Raw genomic sequence first — 21264 nt, 5'->3', positions numbered from 1 at the left:
GACCAAGAGCAGTGACCTAGGGAATTATGCAAAAATTATCAATGCCTGGAGCTCGAGCTCACCCCATTCTAATTAAATCAGAAGGAAGGGGTGTGACTTAGGCACTGGTGAGTTAAATTCTTCAGGTGATTCTGATTTGCAGTCGGGATGAGAATCACTAACCTAGAAGGGAGGGTAAGATGGTGGTAATACTTGGAAAAAATATATAAAATCTTTTCTTAAATGTCTAGCATATTGCCCAAAATAAATGCTCAGTAAGGGATGAGATTTTTTAAATGTGGTCTGATCTTTAATTAAGTATGCCCTGTGTCAGTTTCAATGGACATTTGGAGAGTCTCTCAAAACAATTTTTGTAATATATTGAATTGATGACGGAAGTCTTGACCTAAATGTAAGTCATTATTTTACTTGAACCCAGTTTCTTTAAAGGTTAAAGAATTACCTGAAGTATCCTGTTTTCCAAATTAGAATAAACACACACACACACACACACACACACACACACACACACACACACGTCTTTCCTTTGCTTATGTCATATTGGATAATAAATAAAATTGGTCATTTATTAGTCCACTTGGCATTCTCAAAGTCCAAAAAATAATCAGCCTTTGGATATTTGCTATAAATAATCCAATAAGCAATATTTATGGAGTAGAGTTATGTTACACTTAAACAGTAAGATACACTTTACATTTACACTCAGCCTTCTGTTGTGGCTATAAATCTCATCTGTTTCAGTTGAGCTCTATTTCTTATTGATCTTGACAGTGTATTCTCTAAAATAATAAAGTGAATGAAAATGTACGTAGTCACTTTTATTCTAACAAGTCTTAATTTATTATACAAAATTTAAAGTTTTAATTAAATATTTAGAGTAGAAAACCACTTTCTTATGTGTGCCGTATATAAAGATGAAAACATCTAGCATAACATTAGCTGTGTTGATAGATGAGCTGGTATGGATTCTGTCACATTCAGCAAAGAAAGTACCACGTAACTACAGTTCAACTCTATGCATTAAGAATGTGACTTCTGTTAGATGTTAAAGCATATACTTGCCTCTAACGACACACTAAAACTCTTCAAATTTAATAACATTCGGACAAAGATCATTTAACTACTCTTGCTGAACAGGAAATATTTAATTGTCCCTTTCTACCTGTATTAGTCAGTTCCTTCAGCTTGTCTTTAAAACCTTCCTCAGATGCTTGGTGGTTTTATTTTTGCTTTTTAAAATAGTGTCAGACACAGTTTAAGTAATTAAGTAAGCAGGCATACTTCTCCCCTTCTCACCTGCTTGATTCTAAATTGCACAGCCTGCCATGTTAAATTTTAGACCATCAGAACAACACCTTGGCATTAAGTATCAAACTGACTTCATTTTTACTCCAGAAACTTTCTCATTGCTACTTTGCATTTTTCTTCACTAAAGCATATGTTAGTTGGTGAGTTTTTCAGTTCCTTCTTCATCTTTTCTTTCCCTTGTAGCTGTGAGCACTCCAGTAGATTGCATCATTAGGTTAGGCCCTGTGAGCTGTTTTGCTCTTTTCCAAGTGTCTGATTCAGCAGGCCATAGACCACTGCTCGCCAGAAAATCGCCATTGCTTCTAGGCTGACGCTTGCCTACTTGTTTTGATCGTCTGAGAGATGAGACTTTGTTTGCCAGAACCACAGTTGATAGAAATAAAATTGTACAGATAAGAAAAAGCACCACAATTATAATTAAGCAAACTAGCATAGCCATTTTGTTGTTGGTTTCCTCGCAGACACCTTTTTTGAAAATTTCGCTGTGACTTTTGCTTGTGTTTTCAACGCTATGTACTGCTGGAGAACTGTTCCTGACAACGGAAGATATATAAAGCTCCAGTTCAGATTTAGGAGTTAAAGATGCCATGTGAGATGATGTTGCTATTTCAGGCATTTTTGTAGAAATAACTTTTTTATCTACTTCAGGAGTTGTAGGGTTTGTGTTAATGTTTTCATTTTGGCTTCTGCCCATCTTATTTTGAATATCTGGATCCAAGACAGTAGTATTATTAGCCCACAGATGGGTATAGTTTGCTTTTGTTCCAGGAGACAAAGAAAAAACTGTTGTCATCAGAAAGGCAAGATGCAGGTAATGTCCTGTGTGTTCCATGTCCGTGAGTATACTGGTAATCTGTTGGGATAGCAAGAAAATTTGTTAACTTGTGAAAGAATAACGGTTCCTCGTTTCGGTAATTGTAGTTAAAAGATAGACAGCTGATAATGTTATAAATTAGCTGCAAGCTCATGCCTAACATTTGCTATCCTGTTTGAATTCCTTCTGAACTGATTTTTTTTTTCTGTTAGGCTACATATAAAGAAACAATTTAATTTCTATTAATTGTTTAAATGCTAAAAGGTAGCATTACAGATATCTACTAATCATTGTAAACTGAATACCGTAGTTTTATAGTTTTCTCCCTCTTAAGCATGCTAGACTTCAGCTTTGAGTCAGATACTTCGGCTTTTACTTTTTTGATTCCTCCTTTTTTTTTTCCTGACCATTTAAGGAAACTCCTTGTAGAAACTCCCCATCCTCCAACAAATGAGTCACCAATCTTTATAGTAAAGGAGAAATGGGACATTTTGCTTCATGTATGAAAAGAAAATGCAAATGGCTTTGTGGTGATGGGAGGGGGGGCAGTTCAGGAACAGGGAAGTGTGGTAGCAACCAAAAGAAGACGGACTTCAAGTAGGAATTCAAGATGTTGTTTTTTCTTCTTGGGTGTTTATCTTGAAGCTTAGGATAAAGCTGGTACTTAGAAATATATTCCTAGTAGTTGTGAAAGCAGTTTTATGGTGGTGGGTCTCCCTTCACCTCTATATCCCCCGACTTATTGTGGCTTTCTGAAAGCAAAGGCATGCGACTTTTCTCATCCTAAACATTTGGCATTAACAGAGAAAAAGAGGCAAGTTTCTTTTGAATAATCTCAAAAGTTCAACAAAAATTATTGACTTTTTTCATTATTATTTATGCTTAGAATTTTTCTGTGAATATTTTGACATAATTTTTAAAAATAAATTATACAATAAAATATTTAATAGAAATAAATACAACATCAAGATCAAGGGGATTTTAACTCAATTGGGAAGTCAAGGCAGATCATGAGTCTCAACCTATAAAGGAAAAAGTGGAATTTCAGTTTTGGCTCTGAGCTCTCTGGAAGCCAGTCCACAAAGGGGACAAAGTCTGATCCTGATTTTCATTATTCACTGTAAGACTGAAGATTTAAATACAACTAGCATATCTGTTCCAGGTACTGGTAAACAAGCAGGAAAGATTTATTACCATTATTGAGCTCTCTCTCAAAATAGTATTCCAGTCTGAGCCACTTTTGTAAGAGTATTTTTATTGTTAGCATTTATATGAATAGGGAAGTAGAAGCAAAAACTAGATTATTCTCCTGAGATGTACTAAATAAAATTGCCTAAGAACTTTATTTTATATAAGTTCTTCTCAAAAAATGTACATGGGAGTTTGTTGTTGTTGGTTTTTTTAATGCAGATTTATTCCATAGGTCTAAGAGGGACCTAAGATTTCTAACCCACACTCAGGTGACACAGATACTGCTGCTACTCATGCTTCTTCTTCTTCTTCTTCTCAAAAAATGTACATGTACATGTTTTTTTTATTGAAGTATAGTTGACTTAAGAATAACAAATGTGAAATATTGTTATACAAACAAAATTAGCATATAGTAAACAATGCTAGCTGGAAACTAACTTCTGAAGTAATATTTTCTGTTGATAATAGGGAGGGAAAGAAACCTTTCTTATGTGTTCTAGAAGTAAGATTACTTTTTGGATTATGATCTTTAATAGACAGTTAAAGATATTGTGCACTGACTTCTATCTAGTAGTGTCCAGCTTCAGTTTTTAAGTTGAATGACATAAATCTTTGGCTACTTTATGATTCTTCCACAAAGAGAAATACTTTAAATTGGGTTCGCAAGTAATTTCCATCCTTTTAAACTAGACTGGACTTCTGCATTAGATGCTAAAATGATTTAAAGCGGGTTATTATTCTTGTCACATTAGTTCATTAACAACGTAATATGCATCATAGTTTTCGTACACATTTTAACAGTGCTCACCATGGGATAGATAATAGGCCCGCTGTTGATTGTCTTCAGCCAGATGTACTGTCATCTCCAAATAAACAAACTGTTAACAAAATGAGACTTTCTCTTACCCTTACAAATGCCTAAGAATAGAGAGCTGTCTCTACATCCCAGATTTATGCAGTGGAGGCCAGGTTGTTATCAAAAGTTTTCTTTATCTCTGGTCATTTTCAATAAAATTTATAATGCCTAAGCATTAGTAATGAGAAATTTATTTTTTAAACTTATTTTAATAACAAATAAAACTGTGCAATTCACTCTGGAGTCTAAGCTTAGATCCTTCTTAATCCTAATTTAAAGCTCTATGTTGATGGTAAATCTTTCCATTTCTTACTTAAATTTTACTTAATAGGAGAGAAAAAAAGAGCATACGTTTTCCATTACTAAATCTACTTTGTTAGTAAGATACTTAAGTACTGCTTGAAAGCACTTCCTCAAACACTAATCTGTATGAAGTTATAAGTGAAAAGGCATAAGAAAAGCCATATATATGACCTACCTTACAAAATGCTTGGTCAAAATCTTATTATAACCTGATTTTAATAAGCCACTTCTTTTCTTGTCTTGAAGCACAGCTTCCAAGTAATTTAAGGCAGAATAGACTTGAAGAATCTGAGCCTAAAAGTAAATCTGCAGTAAAAAAGGATATGTACAGCTAGCTTTCCACTAACCACAGATGACACATTTCCTTTCCACTGCAACTAAAGCACATGTCACAGAGGAAAAAAACTCCGACTTGTCTAGTTGGCCACTGGCATAACAGGAGGCTTTGTAGAACAAGTCCCCGCCTCCAGGGCAGGGAGGGTTTTCTGCTTAATGCCTTTTGACCTTACATTTATTATGTATGCCTGCTGTATGCTCTTGAATGATACGTTAGTATCATTAAAATGAAGAGAGAATAGCATTTTCCCTGAGATTGAGCATTAAAATCATCTCTAAAAATTGTATTTGTATACCACAGACTGATTTGATAACCTGAGTTTGGAGACCCGGGGTATTGGTCAGATAATAGAAACAGTAATGTATATAACCAACATCTCAAAGTGTGGAACTGCAACAATAATTTAGAGAGAATATCTGATACACTTAGATTATAAGGGACAGAAGATGCTTTTGTGTGGTTTAGTGTATACACACACACACACACACACACTCCCCTAGAATGTCCTGTCATCACTTCATATTCAGTCTAAAATGGACTTCATTTTTCCCCCTAAGTGGCTGCCCCTCATGATCTCTGTTTTTGTTCATGGTAGCAACATTCTTTGTAATGACAGAGCCTTGGTATACAGCAAGTCCTTTTAATTCAAGTCCTTTCTTTCAGCGCTGATCAGACCTTGGATCATGTCGGTCCTTTCTTCATATTTCTGAGTCAGTTTCTTCTTTCATTGTCACTTATTTTCACCGTAACCCTAGTATTTTAGATGCTTATTAAACCATACCTAGACTACTACAACATCTTTTTTTACTAGCCCCGACTCCTTCATATATGTTGTATATATCACTTTCTGTGATCATAACACCCCTTTCTTTTAAAAAATGTGGTTGAATAACTCCCTAACACCTACAGCAGCAATTCAGAAATGTTTGTGCACATAAATATCAGATGAGAAGATTGTTTCAAAACAATGAAAATTCCCAGGCTTCACTGCATAAATTCGTATATAGTAGGTCTGGGCTGGGACAGGAAACTGCATTTTTATCAAGCACCACAGTTGATTCTGATGCTGGTGCTTCACAGAACATCCTCTGAGAAATGCCAGGCTCCTAGGAGAAAACCTGAGCCCCTTAGTTGAACAGTTCTGGTCCATTCACAATTTAGCTATTCTGTATTTTTCCATCTTTATCTCTTAAAACTTCTCTACGTGAATCTTCCATTCTAGCTAAACTAGCTGATGCTTACCTCAACACATCTGGTCACCTATTTTTCTCCTTTCCCTCTCCCCATGAGGCCTGCCCATCCCTCTTCCTGTTGAGTTTGAAATTCCTCCTGCCCGCTTCAGCATCTTTTATGTAGTTTTCACTGGTTACCCAGTTTGTGTTGATTTCTCCACTCCTTTGAACTTAACAAAAGTATTTTTCTCTGCAATTTCTTTGACAAGTGATTACATACTACCTCATATCTTTTCTTTGTTCTTGAAATATTTTTCTTTTATTTTAAAATCATTTGACTTGTCATAGTTTTGTCTTATTTTCTCCCAGTAAGACTTAAAACTCTTAGGAAAGGATGTTTATCTTAGCCTACTTCGTAGTACCACCTGAGTCATCAAGTATAGAACACTGGTGGTTTTGATTTGAAATTCCCGTACTGTAATTTGTGGGCTTTCTGATGGTCCTTATTTTGCCTCCTCACGTTGATTAGCATTCTTTTGAGTGTAAGCAACATATGACCTAATACAGCTTAATCAAAAAGTGGAATTTATTGGCTCACACAACTGAGTAGCACAGGGATAAATGTGATCCCAGGAGAGGGGCTTTATCTAGGACTCAGATGAAATGGCCAGGGCCCCAGTTTCGCTCTTCATTTCTCTGCTCCATTTCTTCAGTTTTTAGACAGGCTCTTCCTTCATATCTCAAGATATGAGCTAACAGCTGCCAGAGCTATATGGTCCCTCATTTATAAACATCAGGAAAGAAAAAGTTCTCGATTCCCAACGGTTTAAGCTGAAGTCTTTGAATTGGGCCTCTTTGGCCCTGGTTGTTCTGCTTTGAGTCATGTGATCATTGTTGAACCATCCTCTCTGGTCACGGTGGGATAAAGGAATTGACTATAAGTCATTCAGTTTACTCCAGGACTCCAAGTAGGTCATTCCCACCCAGACTGTTCACCTGGGAACTTGGATGGGCCTAGAAGCAACCAACCAAAGTCCATTGACTTCCTCCTTGCTTGACTATGGTGGGCAGGTTTGTGGTTGTTATTGTTGCTCAAAGTTACTGATCTGGGGATTTGTCTCTTCCATTTTACTTCAGCCTTACTTCTCAGTGTCTGAAGAACAAGTGATTTAAAAAATGGATTCAGACTTTGTGTAATTGTTTAATATTATAGTTAGTTTTCTCTAGAAAACTAGTCAGAATATAAGGGAATAAAGTAGATTAGTAGCATCTGTATATCCATTCAGAACTTTGTTAATGATCTGTGTACTTTTTTTCATCTTCCTTAGGTTCAAAACTGGTCAAATCAATGGCGATTTGCTGATATACCACGTCTTACTTACTTTAAAGCCATATTATGCAAAGCCATATGAAATTGTAGTGGACCTTACCCATACTGGGCCTAGCAATCGCTTTAAAACAGACTTTCTCTCCAAGTGGTTTGTTGTTTTTCCTGGCTTTGCTTATGATAATGTCTCTGCAGTCTATATCTATAACTGTAACTCCTGGGTCAGGGAATATACCAAGTATCACGAGCGGCTGCTGACTGGCCTCAAAGGCAGCAAAAGACTCATTTTCATAGACTGTCCTGGGAAACTGGCCGAGCACATTGAGCATGAACAACAGAAACTACCTGCTGCCACCTTGGCTTTAGAAGAGGACCTGAAGGTATTCCACAACGCTCTCAAGCTAGCTCACAAAGACACCAAGGTTTCTATTAAAGTAAGTTTCACTCCCTGTTAGGTAAGTGATTCATTGCCTTTCTTGACTAACCTGACTATATACTGGACTCCCCAGGGTCCCGGTAGTAATGTATCAAACGTAAAGTCCAGATGGAGGAAAACCAAGCTTTCTGTATCTTCATGGAGGTCCTGCAGAAAACTGGAGAGGTGTACCCTTAATAATATTCCAGGTTGGACTGGAGGCAGGAGAGTGTTGTAGAATGGGCAGTTTGCTGTGTATGCGTCTTACAGTAGGAATATGTGAACAGTGGAAAATTACCTATTGAGAGTTCTTCTGATTATTACATGCTTTTTGCAGAGTAAGGAAGGTGAACCTTCAAGATAAAACCTGTAATTATCCATAGGATTCTTGACCTTTTAAAAAATAACTTTTTTCTGCTGTTTTCAGTCACTTTTGACAGCATTTATGACAATAATTATTGAACTTATTTGAATACATAATGGTGGTAACTCTTCTTTAAATGGTTAACATGGTATTTTGTTTGGTTGGTTTTCGAAACCTCTCAGAATTCTACGTAATGAAATTTAATTCTTTTCCGCTCTACCCTCTTGCTACCATTTTTCAGGTTGGTTCTACTGCTGTTCAAGTAACCTCAGCAGAGCGAACAAAAGTCCTGGGGCAGTCAGTCTTTCTAAATGATATCTATTATGCTTCGGAAATTGAAGAGATCTGCCTAGTGGATGAGAACCAGTTCACCTTAACTATTGCAAACCAGGGCACACCACTGACCTTCATGCACCAAGAGTGTGAAGCCATTGTTCAGTCTATCATTCACATCCGGACACGTTGGGAGCTGTCGCAGCCCGACTCCATCCCCCAGCACACCAAGATTCGCCCAAAAGATGTCCCTGGGACACTGCTCAATATCGCGTTACTTAATTTAGGCAGTTCAGACCCTAGTTTACGGTAGGTTTATAAAAAACTCATTTCAATCTTATTCAAGGTTTGTTGGTTTTAAAATGAGACCAATTAATAAACTTTTAAAGCAGCTTCTACCTTAATACTGTAAATTGGCAGGTATTCTATATTGGTTAACCAGTATGACCTCATCCAGTTCGCATGAACTGTGGAATTGTGAATAGGGTGATTCACACTAAACCAATGTATGTTCTTTCAACTTGCAGCTGGAACATACAGCATAGCAGTTTTGGTGGGGGTTTTTCTGTTCGTTTGGTTTTTTTTAAAAAAAAAGTCTTTTTTTTTCCCTAAAAGTCTATTTCTAAATTAAGTTTCTCCTTTTCTGAGTTCTCTAAATTTTTCCCATGTTCAAAAGTACATCACTATTAAGTTTCCTCACAGTCAAATTAGATTATCATTGTTTGAAAAGGAGGGCTTATAACTTTAGCATTTTAACTGAAAGAAAAAAAAAAAAAGAAAAGAAAAGGAGGGCTTAATGTTCAGTAACTCAGTAACGTAGCATAGTTTCCACCTGTGTAACTTTAACAAAATTCTTGAAAGAAAGCTTAAGACAAATACAGATGTCAGATGAGCAGAGTATAATTGGTTCTGGTTAGGCTTAGTAATCAAAACATGAATGAGGAAAGGGCAGGGCCTGTGGAGTCAGTAGATTAGGTTTAAATCTAGATCTGCTTCTCTGTATGACTTTGGGCAAGGTACTGAAGTTCTCTGAGCTCTAGTTGCCTCATTTTTAAAATAAAGGTAACGTTGCCTTCCTCATAAACCTACAAAGGTTTAATAAATGTGTGGTAGTGTAGTATAGCATCTAGCAGATAGTTCGTGCTCAGCAAAGATTATTTCCTCCCAACTTGCACCCACCCTTTCCTCTCTCTGCCATCGTCTCTTTGCACCACTTCCCTCTTCTGCCCCTCTCTTTTTCATGTTAAGATAATTTTTTGTTCCAGGTACCTTGGGACTGTCAAGTTTTTACAGATATAAATTCTTAGCTTCAGAAAATCTTCCCTTGGGTATAATATAACCCAGGTTTATTAATGGGCTTTTTAGAATTCCAAATTCTCCCTTATTTGAGAGGAAAAAAAAAAATCAGCAAGATTTCTTTACCTGGATGGGCCTCATGGGGTTCATGAACTCCCACAAAATATACACAAAACTTCACGTATGCTTAGCTTTCATTATCTCAGAGGAGTCTGTGACACCTACTCCCAGTTTGAGGAATCCCAGTTCTTTGTAGCTGTTGAAATATACAGAGTGAAAGTCACTGTCAAAATAGTATCACTCAGAATTCCTAGGAGTTTGCAAAAGATAAACTTAGAAACAATAATATTAATATTTCCATTTTAGGAAAATGGAACTATAAGTCTGTCTTGAATTTCTAATTCAAAATTCCTTATAGAAGAATGCTAGCAAACTTCCAAAAATTATTAGCTTGAATGAACCTCTATTCTCTTGTGAAATAAAGCGAGCTGACAGCTTCTGCTTTTTGCTGAAGCATGTTGTCGCAGAGAAAAAGCCTTGAGGCAAACTTATAATTTCAGTGGCTTTTTCCCCCCATATGGTTGTTGCATAAATATATTAGCATGATGAAAGTTCAGAGGTAAGGAAAACCTGAAATTTACTGAGCAAACCATTTCTTTTGTGGATAGGGGAGAAAAATCCATCTAAAAATTGAGTTTTTTGAGCTGTTTCCTAAGTTGTTTAAGTGTATATTTAGACATTTATAAGGGAGCTTTTAGTTCTCATGGAACCTGGATATATATTATGGTTTGGGTTTTGTTTTTTTTTTTTAATTTAGTGCTTATGTATAATAGTAGGAATTCATAAAAGAAAAAAATGGCAGGGGGGACTTAATTATATTTAAAAAATGTTTGACCTCTAGTTTGTATTATAACTTGTAGGACGCCTAGAAAGAAATTCAGTAGATGCTGATGAAAGATTTTAACAATCTAATTTGATGAGGGCCATCTTATTTCTCATTATCCCAGTTTTAACTGGATCTAGTGGGAGCGGGAGCCACAATTTGAGTTTTGGCCTCACTGAAAATATGATATGCCTTATTCTGACTTTCTTTATATTGATCCACCTTAAGACCATAAAATTCTCATATCTTATATCCCAATGATATGTCTTCTAGAAAGGCCTTATATTCGCTGTCTCGGGAGCCTCACAGTTCTCTTCTGGTTATGTGAAGATTTCCCTTTTAAAAAAATCCCTAAATGATAAAGGGGTATTTTGGGTTTACCATAGAATCACAAAATCTTATCTCTAATTGATCATAAAATTTAAAAATAGTTGATCTATGCTTGGTAATAGAATCGTAAGTTGTATGTTATGAAAAAATTTTGGAATTATAAGAATAAGTTTTAAAACAACTTAATTTGTGTTTTCTCCTAGGTCAGCTGCCTATAATCTTCTGTGTGCCTTAACTTGTACCTTTAATTTAAAAATCGAGGGCCAGTTACTAGAGACATCAGGTTTATGTATCCCAGCCAACAACACCCTATTTATTGTCTCTATTAGCAAGACACTGGCAGCCAATGAGCCACACCTCACCTTAGAATTTTTGGAAGAGTGTATTTCTGGATTTAGCAAATCTAGTAAGTAATGATAATTTTCTTTGATACTAACAATGATTCTAAGAAGATTCAGAGACAACCGTTTCATTTCAGAATTTGCCAGTGAAATCTTTAGTATAGTTCCACTTCTTTACTTCTGTTTTTTTCATCTGACTGAAGAAACTTCATGGTAGACCACATTGAGAAATCCACCAAAATTCTGGCAATACAAGCAAGGTGGCAAGATTTTGATACCATCTATGTCTCTGGGCAACTTACAAAGCATTTTTCATACTATCTCAGTTTAATTAGCTTTAGTATTTCTCTTCTTAGCAGGTTATTCCCAATGAGTAAAGTATCCACTTCCTTGACTTTAGGGAAGTAGCCATTTCCTCTTTTCTTCAGGTTGACTTTGAACTGTGATTTTATTGTTCATGTACACTTCATGGAGAATGCAGTGGCACAAAATACAGAGTCCAGAGTCAACTCCTGACTTGGCTTTGATAAGTGTCATAAATTTAACATCTACTCTTTATGTCTGTCTGTCTTCAGATCCTATAGTAGTATAAATGTTATTCTTCTCCCAACTTATTTCCTGACATTTTCTTTTTTTTTAAATTTATCAATGTCATGAATAATGTTTTATAGTTTTTTTAAAATTATTTATTTATTTGTTTGTTTATTTATTTTTGGCTACGTTGGGTCTTCGCTGCTGCATGCAGGCTTTCTCTAGTTGCAGCGAGCAGGGACTACTCTTCGTTGCAGTCCATGGGCTTCTCACTGTGGTGGCTTGTCTTGTTACAGAGCACAGGCTCTAGGCACGTGGGCTTCAGTAGTTGTGGCACGCGAGCTAGGTAGTCATGGCCCACAGGCTCTAGAGTGCAGGCTCAGTAGTTGTGGCACAAGGGCTTAGTTGCTCTGCAGCATGTGGGATCTTCCCGGACCAGGGCTCGAACACGTGTCTCCTGCATTCAGGCGGATTCTTAACCACTGCGCTACCAGGGAAGTCCCTCCTGACGTTTTCTTCCCTTCCCTTTCTCTCTCCATAATACATAAAACTTTTTTTTATGCATTCAAACACATTTCTTGATTTTTCTGTATTAAGTAATTGAAAGCTTTGAAAATTCCGTGAGACCAGATCACTATATATTTTTACAGTTAAGAGATGTAAGAATATAACCCTAAAAAGAAAATCCGTAAGACTGACAAAACAAGAAAAGTATAAAGCCTTATTGAAACATATTAATATGAAAAAAAAGATTTGAGTGAATGGACACAGGTATTGTGTTCCTGGATGAACAGTTCTTCCCAGATTATTACAATATCAATGTAATTCCTTTAAAATATCTATGAGATTTGAGGATTAAGAATGAGGTAGAGGGCTTCCCTGGTGGCGCAGTGGTTGAGAGTCCGCCTGCCAATGCAGGGGACACAGGTTCGTGCCCCGGTCCGGGAAGATCCCACATGCCGCGGAGCGGCTGGGCCTGTGAGCCATGGCCACTGAGGCTGCGCGTCCGGAGCCTGTGCTCCGCAATGGGAGAGGCCACAACACTGAGAGGCCTGCATACCGCAAAAAAAAAAAAAGAGGGAGGTAGAACTTTAAATGATTGTACATTTCACTAGAAAGTACAATAGCTAAGAAAATATTGAAAGGAAAGAAAACTGAGAGGGGCTTGAATTAACAAATATGTTAACACATAACAACAGTGCAATAATTTAAACGGGTGTTCAAAAATCAGCAGTCACATCACTTTAAGAGAAACAGATTGATAAAGAAGTATCACAAACTAATAGAAGAAAGAGTAAATCATTTAAGAAATGAGGCTGGGAAATGAATTAAGTTGGGTCTTCATCTTAATGCCAAACCACAAGATGCCAAAATAAGTTCTAACTATCAACATATTTAAGAGTTGAGAGGAAACTTGCACAAGCCTCTTAGATAGCCTCATCCACCAGAGAGCAGACAGCAGAAGCAAGAAGAACTACAGTCCTGCAGCCTGTAGAACTAAAACCACATTCACAGAAAGATAGACAAGATGAAAAGGCAGAGGGCTATGTACCAGATGAAGGAACAAGATAAAACCCCAGAGAAACAACTAAATGGAGTGGAGATAGGCAACCTTCCAGAAAAAGAATTCAGAATAATGATAGTGAAGATGATCCAGGACCTCGGAAAAAGAATGGAGGCAAAGATCGAGCAGATGCAAGAAATGTTTAACAAAGACCTAGAAGAATTAAAGAACAAACAAACAGAAATGAACAATACAATAACTGAAATAAAAAATACACTAGAAGGAATCAATAGCAGAATAACTGTGGCAGAAGAACGGATAAGTGACCTGGAAGACAGAATGGTGGAATTCACTGCTGTGGAACAGAATAAAGAAAAAAGAATGAAAAGAAATGAAGATAGTCTAAGAGACCTCTGGGACAACATTAAACACAACAACATTCACGTTATAGGGGTCCCAGAAGGAGAAGAGAGAGAGAAAGGACCTGAGAAAATATTTGAAGAGATTATAGTTGAAAACTTCCCTAGCATGGGAAAGGAAATAGCCACCCAGGTTCAGGAAGCGCAGAGAGCCCCATACAGGATAAACCCAAGGAGAAACACGCCGAGACACATAGTAATCAAATTGGCAAAAATTAAAAACAAAGAAAAATTACTGAAAGGGAAAAATGACAAATAACATACAAGGGAACTCCCATAAGGTTAACAGCTGATTTCTCAGCAGAAAGTCTACAAGCCACAAGGGAGTGGCATGACATATTTAAAGTGATGAAAGGGAAGAATCTACAACCAAGATTACTCTACATGGCGAGGATCTCATTCAGCTTCAATGGAGAAATCAAAAGCTTTACAGACAAGCAAAAGCTAAGAGAATTCAGCACCACCAAACCAGCACCACCAAACAACAAATGCTAAAGGAACTTCTCTAAGTGGGAAACATGAGAAGAAATGAACCTACAAAAACAAACCCAAAACAATTAAGAAAATGGTCATAGGAACATACGTGTCGATAATTACCTTAAACGTGAATGAATTAAATGCTCCAACCAAAAGACAGGCTTGCTGAATGGATACAAAAACAAGACCCATATATATGCTGTCTACAAGAGACCCACTTCAGACCTAGGGACACATACAGACTGAAAGTGAGAAGATGGAAAAAGATATTCCATGCAAATGGAAATCAAAAGAAAGCTGGAGTAGCAATACTCATATCAGACAAAATAGACTTTAAAATGAAGAATGTTACAAGAGACAAGGAAGGACACTACATAATGATCAAGGGATCAATCCAGGAAGAAGATATGGCAATTATAAATATATATGCACCCAACATAGGAGCACCTCAATACATAAGGCAACTGCTAACAGCTTTTATAAAAGAGGAAATCGACAGTAACACAGTAATAGTGGGGGACTTTAACACCTCATTTACACCAATCGACAGATTGTCCAAAATGAAAATAAATAAGGAAACAGAAGCTTTAAATGACACAATAGACCAGATAGATTTAATTGATATTTATAGGACATTCCATCCAAAAACAGCAGATTACACTTTCTTCTCAAGTGCGCATGGAACATTCTCCAGGATAGATCACATCTTGGGTCACAAATCAAGCCTCAGTAAATTTAAGAAAACTGAAATCATATCAAGCATCTTTTCTGACCACAATGACATGAGATTAGAAATCAGTTACAGGGAAAAAAACGTAAACACAAACAATATGTTACTACATAACCAAGAGATCACTGAAGAAATCAAAGAGGAAATCAAAAGATACTTAGAGACAAATGACAATGAAAACATGACAATCCAAAACCTATGGGATGCAGCAAAAGCAGTTCTAAGAGGGAAGTTTATAGCAATACAAGCCTACCTCAAGAAACAAGAAAAATCTCAAATAAACAATCTAACCTTACACCTAAAGGAACTAGAGAAAGAAGAACAAACAAAACCCAAAGTTAGCAGAAGGAAAGAAATCATAAAGATCAGAGCAGAAATAAGTGTAATAGAAACAAAGAAAACTATAGGAAATATCAATAAAACTAAAAGCTGGTTCTTTGAGAAGATAAACAAAATTGATAAACCATTAGCCAGACTATCAAGAAAAGGAGGGAGAGGACTCAAATCAATAAAATTAGAAATAAAGGAGAAGTTACAACAGACACTCCAGAAATACAAAGCATCCTAAGAGACTACTACAAGCAACTCTATGCCAATAAAATGTACAACCTGGAAGAAATGGACAAATTCTTAGAAAGGTATAACCTTCCAAGACTGAACCAGGAAGAAATAATGAACAGATCAATCACAAATAATGAAATTGAAACTGTGATTAAAAATCTTCCAACAAACAAAAGTCCAGGACCAGATGGCTTCACGGGTGAATTCTATCAAACATTTAGAGAAGAGCTAACACTCTTCCTTCTCAGACTCTTACAAAAAATTGCAGAGGAAGGAACACTCTCAAATTCATTCTATGAGGCCATCATCACCCTGATACCAAAACCAGAAAAAGATACCACAGAAAAAGAAAATTACAGACCAATATCACTGATGAATATGGATGCAAAAATCCTCAGCAAAATAGTAGCAAACAGAATCCAACAACACATTAAAAGGATCATACACCACGATCAAGTGGGATTTATCCCAGGGATGCAAGGATTCTTCAGTATACGCAAATCAATCAATGTGATACACCATATTAACAAATTGAAGAATAAAAACTATGTGATCATCTCAATAGATGCAGAAAAAGCTTTCAACAAAATTCAATGCCCATTTATGATAAAAACTCTCCAGAAAGTGGGCATAGAGGGAACCTACCTCAACATAATAAAGGCCATATACGACAAACCCACAGCAAACATCATTCTCAGTGGTGAAAAACTGAAAACATTTCTTCTAAGCTCGGGAACAAGACAATGTTGTCCACTCTCACCACTATTATTCAGCATAATTTTGGAAGTCCTAGCCATGGCAATCAGAGAAGAAGAAGAAATAAAAGGAATACAGATTGGAAAAGAAGAAGTAAAACTGTCACTGCAGATGGCATGATACTATACATAGAGAATCCTAAAGATGCCACCAGAAAACTACTAGAGCTAATCAATGAATTTGGTAAAGTGGGAGGATACAAAATTAATGCACAGAAATCTCTTGCATTCCTATACACTAATGATGAAAAATCTGAAAGAAAAATTAAGGAAACACTCCCATTTACCACTGCAACAAAAAGAATAAAATACCTAGGAATAAACCTTCCTACGGAGACAAAAGACCTGTATGCAGAAAACTATAAGACACTGATGAAAGAAATTAAAGATGATACAAACATATGGAGAGATATACCATGTTCTTGGATTGGAAGAATCAACATTGTGAACATGACTATACTACACAAAGCAATCTACAGATTCAATCCCTATCAAATTACCAGTGATATCTTTTACAGAACTAGAACAAAAAATCTTAAAATTTGTATGGAGACACAAAAGACCCCGAATAGCCAAAGCAGTCTTGAGGGGAAAAAATGGAGCTGGAGGAATCAGACTCCCTGACTTCAGACTATACTACAAAGCTACAGTAATCAAGACAATAGGGTACTGGCACAAAAACAGACATATAGATCAATGGAACAGGATAGAAAGCCCAGAGATAAACCCACGCACCTATGGTCAACTAATCTATGACAAAGGAGGCAAGGATATACAATGGAAAAAAGACAGTCTCTTCAGTAAGTGGTGCTGGGAAAACTGGACAGCTACATGTAAAAGAATGAAATTAGAACACTCCCTAACACGATACACAAAAACTCAAAATGGATTAGAGACTTAAATGTTAAGACCAGACACTATAAAACTCTTAGAGGAAAACTTAGGAAGAGCACTCTTTGACCTAAATCACAGCAAGATCTTTTTTGATCCACTTCCTAGAATAATGGAAATAAAAACAAAAATAAACAAATGAGACCTAACGAAACTTAAAACCTTTTACAAAACAAAGGAAGCTACAAACAAGATGAAATGACAACCCACAGAATGGGAGAAAATATTTGCAAACAAATCAACGGACAAAGGATTAATCTCCAAAATATATAAACAGCTCATGCAGCTCAATATTAAAAAAACAACCAACCCAATCCAAAAATGGGCAGAAGAGCTAAACAGACATTTCTCCAAAGAAGACATACAGATGGCCAAGAAGCACATGAAAAGCTGCTCAGCATCACTAATTATTAGAGAAATGTAAATCAAAACTACAGTGAAGTATCACGTCACACCGGTTAGAATGGGCATCATCAGAAAATCTACAAACACAAATGCTGGAGAGGGTGTGGAGAAAAGGAAACCCTCTTGCACTGTTGGTGGGAATGTAAATTGATACAGCCACTATGGAGAACAGTATGGAGGTTCCTTAAAAAACTACAAATAGAACTATGATACAACCCAGCAATCCCACTACTGGACATATACCCAGAGAAAAGCATAATTCAAAAAGACACATGCACCCCAGTGTTCATTGCAGCCACATTTACAATAGCCAGGTCATGGAAGCAACCTAAATGCCCATCGACAGATGAGTGGATAAAGAAGATGTGGTACATATATACAATGGAATATTACTCGGCCATAAAAAGGAACAAAATTGGGTCGTTTTTAGAGACGTGGTTGGACCTAGAGACTGTTATACAGAGTGAAGTAAGTCAGAAAGAGAAAAACAAATATTGTATATTAATGCATATATGTGGAACCTAGAAAAATGGTACAGATGAACTGGTTTGCAGGGCAGAAATTGAGACACAGATGTAGAGAACAAACGTATGGACACCAAGGGGGGAAAGCAGTGGGGGGAGGGTGGGTGGTGGTGTGATGAATTGGGAGATTGGGATTGATATATATACACTAATATTTATAAAATGGATAACTAATAAGAACCTGCTGTATAAAAAAATAAAATGCAAAAAAAAGAATATAAAAACTGGGACCATTTAAAAAAGAAAAGGAAGAATAATATCTAGTTGCTTTGTGAGTAAGGACTTACGAAGCAAAAAAGTACAGATGGAAACAAAGGAAATGGTGAACAGTTTTTACCATGTAAAACTTCAAAATCTCTAATTAAAAAAAAAAAAGTAAAAGGTAGATTAAAAAAAAAAACTTAAGTATGCTTGCAACAGATATGAGAAAAGCGTAATATCTTTATCATGAAAAATTCTTACAGATTAATAAGAAAAATGGATCAACAGTAACATGCTGGTCATACTAAGAAAGAATATGTTTTTAAGAGTTCACTAATAAATTCAAAGAAGTTCAAACTGAAAGAATAGTAAGATAATATATTCAACTATCAAATTGGCAAAGATATTTTTTTAAAAATTCGGTGTCGATGTCTTTGGAATTGTGAACAGGCAGCTTTTCTAGAAAGCAGTTTTGACATGGATATCAATAACCTTATGGATGTTTATAGCTTTTGGAATCATAATTCCACTTTTTAGAATTTATCCTAAGGAATTAATATTCATATGTTTATCATAGCATTATTTTTTATTTAGGTTTTTTTAATTCAGGTATATCTTATCAATAAAGTGCCGAAATTTTAAAGGAACAGCTTGATTAAGTTTTACATGTGCATACACCACAAAACCATCTCCCAGGTCAAGATACAGGACATTTCCAGCATCCGGAAGGCTCCTCTCAGTCAGTACCTGTCCTCACCAAGAGTAACCAGTATTATGACCTCTGTTGCCATAGATTTATTTTGAACTTCACATAACATTATTTATAATAGCAAAAAATTGAAACAGTCTAAAAGTAGATAATGAAGAACTGACTACTTTGTTGGATCTCCATATGATGAAATAATATGAAGCCGTTTTTGGTATGGAATTTCAGTTTGGGAAGATGAAAAAGTTCTGGAGATGGATGGTGGCGATGGCTGCACAACAGTGTGAATGCACTTAATGCCACTGAACTGTACACCTTAAAATGGCAGATTTTATGTTATGTATATTTTAACATAATTAAAAAATGTTTTGGGTGCTCTAGGTGAAGTTATATAGAGGAATTTTTGCATTATTTTTGTATCTTTTTGTAAGTCTGAAGTTATTTCAAAATAAAAAGTCATAAAATGTCTTTGGAGAATTTTTAATGTTGAGTAAATCTCAGTATAGTATATAGTGAAAAAAATATTTAGATCATACTAGATATATAGCGTTAACCCTAATTTTTTGTGGAGGAGTTGTGATGGGTTATGTGTGTGTATACACACACGTGAATATACATTATCTTTGCATAGATTTGAAAGCCTATGGAGAGATCAAGTGATACACCAATATATTGATATCGGTTTCATTATTGTGGTGATACTTTCCTTTTACCAAACTTCCTGTGATTACCCACATATTCCTTTACAATTAGAATAAAGCAAGAAAAATTTTAACTAGAAGTTATTGAAAGGGAGAAAAATAAGGACTTCCCTGGTGGTGCAGTGGTTAAGAATCCACCTGCCAATGCACGGGACACTGGTTTGAGCCCTGATCTGGGAAGATCCCACATGCCGCGGAGCAACTAAGCCTGTGCGCCACAACTACTGAGCCCACGTGCCACAACTACTGAGGCCCGTGCGCCTAGAGCCCGTGCTCCACAACAAGAGAAGCCACCGCAATGAGAAGCCCACGCACCGCAACCAAGAGTAGCCCCTGCTCGCCACAACCAGAGAAAAGCCCGCGCACAGCAACGAAGACCCAACACAGCCCAAAAAAATAAAATAAATTTATTTTTTTTAAATGGGAGAAAAATAAAACTTTTCAAAAATTGGCTTAATGACTTTGAAGATTACTTTCTTTAAGGGTTGTTCTCTTTCTTCATCTCTATCTTCAGTCATATATTTGCCAAGTCTCTTTTCTCCAGGTCTGATTCTAGGTAATGGTCTTTATCTTTTACCGTTTTTCCCCCAATCTTTTATTTTAAAATAATTGTTGATGTAATTTTCATGGACCGTCTGTGCTAATAGTGTATTTTTTTCCCCAGGTATTGAATTGAAACACCTTTGTTTGGAATACATGACTCCGTGGCTGTCAAATCTAGTACGTTTTTGTAAGCACAATGATGATGCCAAAAGACAAAGAGTTACTGCGATTCTTGATAAGCTGATAACAATGACTATAAACGAGAAGCAGATGTATCCATCTATTCAAGCAAAAATATGGGGGAGCCTTGGGCAGGTATTGAGTTTGCTCAAATATTTATCTAGTACCTCCTTGGTGGAGATATTTATCTGATACCCACGTTGTACAAAGCACTAAGCTAGGGATATAGCTGTATAAAAGACAGTCCCCTCTTTCAAAAAGCATGCAGACACCCACCTAATTCTTGATCTGCTTCAGAATTGTTCAAGTCTAATGCATGTCTCAGAGCCAGAGAAGCACTAATTATTTTAGCACTCTCCTCCATGGCATAATTACAGTCATCCCACAGAATTCTCACTGTGTAGAACCCACAGGTGCTGAGGGCCAACTGTACTATGCCATTTTTTATGTAAGGGACTCGAGCATCCCGGGAATTTGGTATCTGCAGGGAGTCCTGGAACTAATCTCCAAGGATACCAAGGGATGGCCGCATGTAGAATTTAACTGTAAAAATCTGATGTTGTTTTTAATAAATAGTGCATTAGAGTGGATTCTAGTACCCTATATACCATAGGTGTCAGTAAATGTTTGCTAATGATGTTATTTGGGCCACCTGCTCTCACTTATAGTACCAGCATAAGAATGCCAATATTAAAATAGTATAATGTAACTATTTTTTATCTGACAAGATTTATGCTACCATTTCTTCAAGATAATCATTGAAGGAGGCGATACCCTTACTCAATGCTGTGAATCCTCCAAATAATTTTAAATGACCTTGGAGCCATTTTTGTAGCTCTACAAAACATCTCAGTACTTGATGTCATTCCTGTATTTTAAAATAATTGTACTTTATGCTGCTCGTACATACTGTCTTAGAAGAGAAC

The 21264-nt window shown here is 36.4% G+C and overlaps 2 protein-coding genes across 7 annotated transcripts in view; one reads left to right on the top strand and one right to left on the bottom strand.

Annotated features, from left to right (window-relative positions):
• The window catches only part of NF1 (neurofibromin 1), a 251530-nt gene that overhangs the window by 196193 nt on the left and 34073 nt on the right, over positions 1–21264 (top strand). For all 6 annotated transcript variants that reach the window (XM_059996363.1, XM_059996364.1, XM_059996365.1 and 3 more), the window contains 4 exons: positions 7310–7742; positions 8329–8669; positions 11073–11275; positions 20280–20473. In XM_059996363.1, coding sequence (XP_059852346.1) covers positions 7310–7742; positions 8329–8669; positions 11073–11275; positions 20280–20473 — 1171 coding nt within the window. The remainder of the gene's footprint in view (positions 1–7309; positions 7743–8328; positions 8670–11072; positions 11276–20279; positions 20474–21264) is intronic.
• Positions 612–5382, bottom strand: EVI2A (ecotropic viral integration site 2A). Its single transcript, XM_059998282.1, has 2 exons — positions 4648–5382; positions 612–2161 (listed from the first exon to the last, which is right to left on the bottom strand). Exon 2 carries the CDS (start codon positions 2138–2140, stop codon positions 1442–1444), a length of 699 nt encoding a protein of 232 aa, XP_059854265.1. The 5' UTR covers positions 2141–2161; positions 4648–5382; the 3' UTR covers positions 612–1441.

The sequence above is a fragment of the Delphinus delphis genome, chromosome 19, assembly GCF_949987515.2.
Source record: "Delphinus delphis chromosome 19, mDelDel1.2, whole genome shotgun sequence".
NCBI lineage: Eukaryota > Metazoa > Chordata > Mammalia > Artiodactyla > Delphinidae > Delphinus > Delphinus delphis.
The sequence above is the reverse complement of the archived record's forward strand: the minus strand, read 5'-3'. Positions and strand labels throughout refer to the sequence as shown.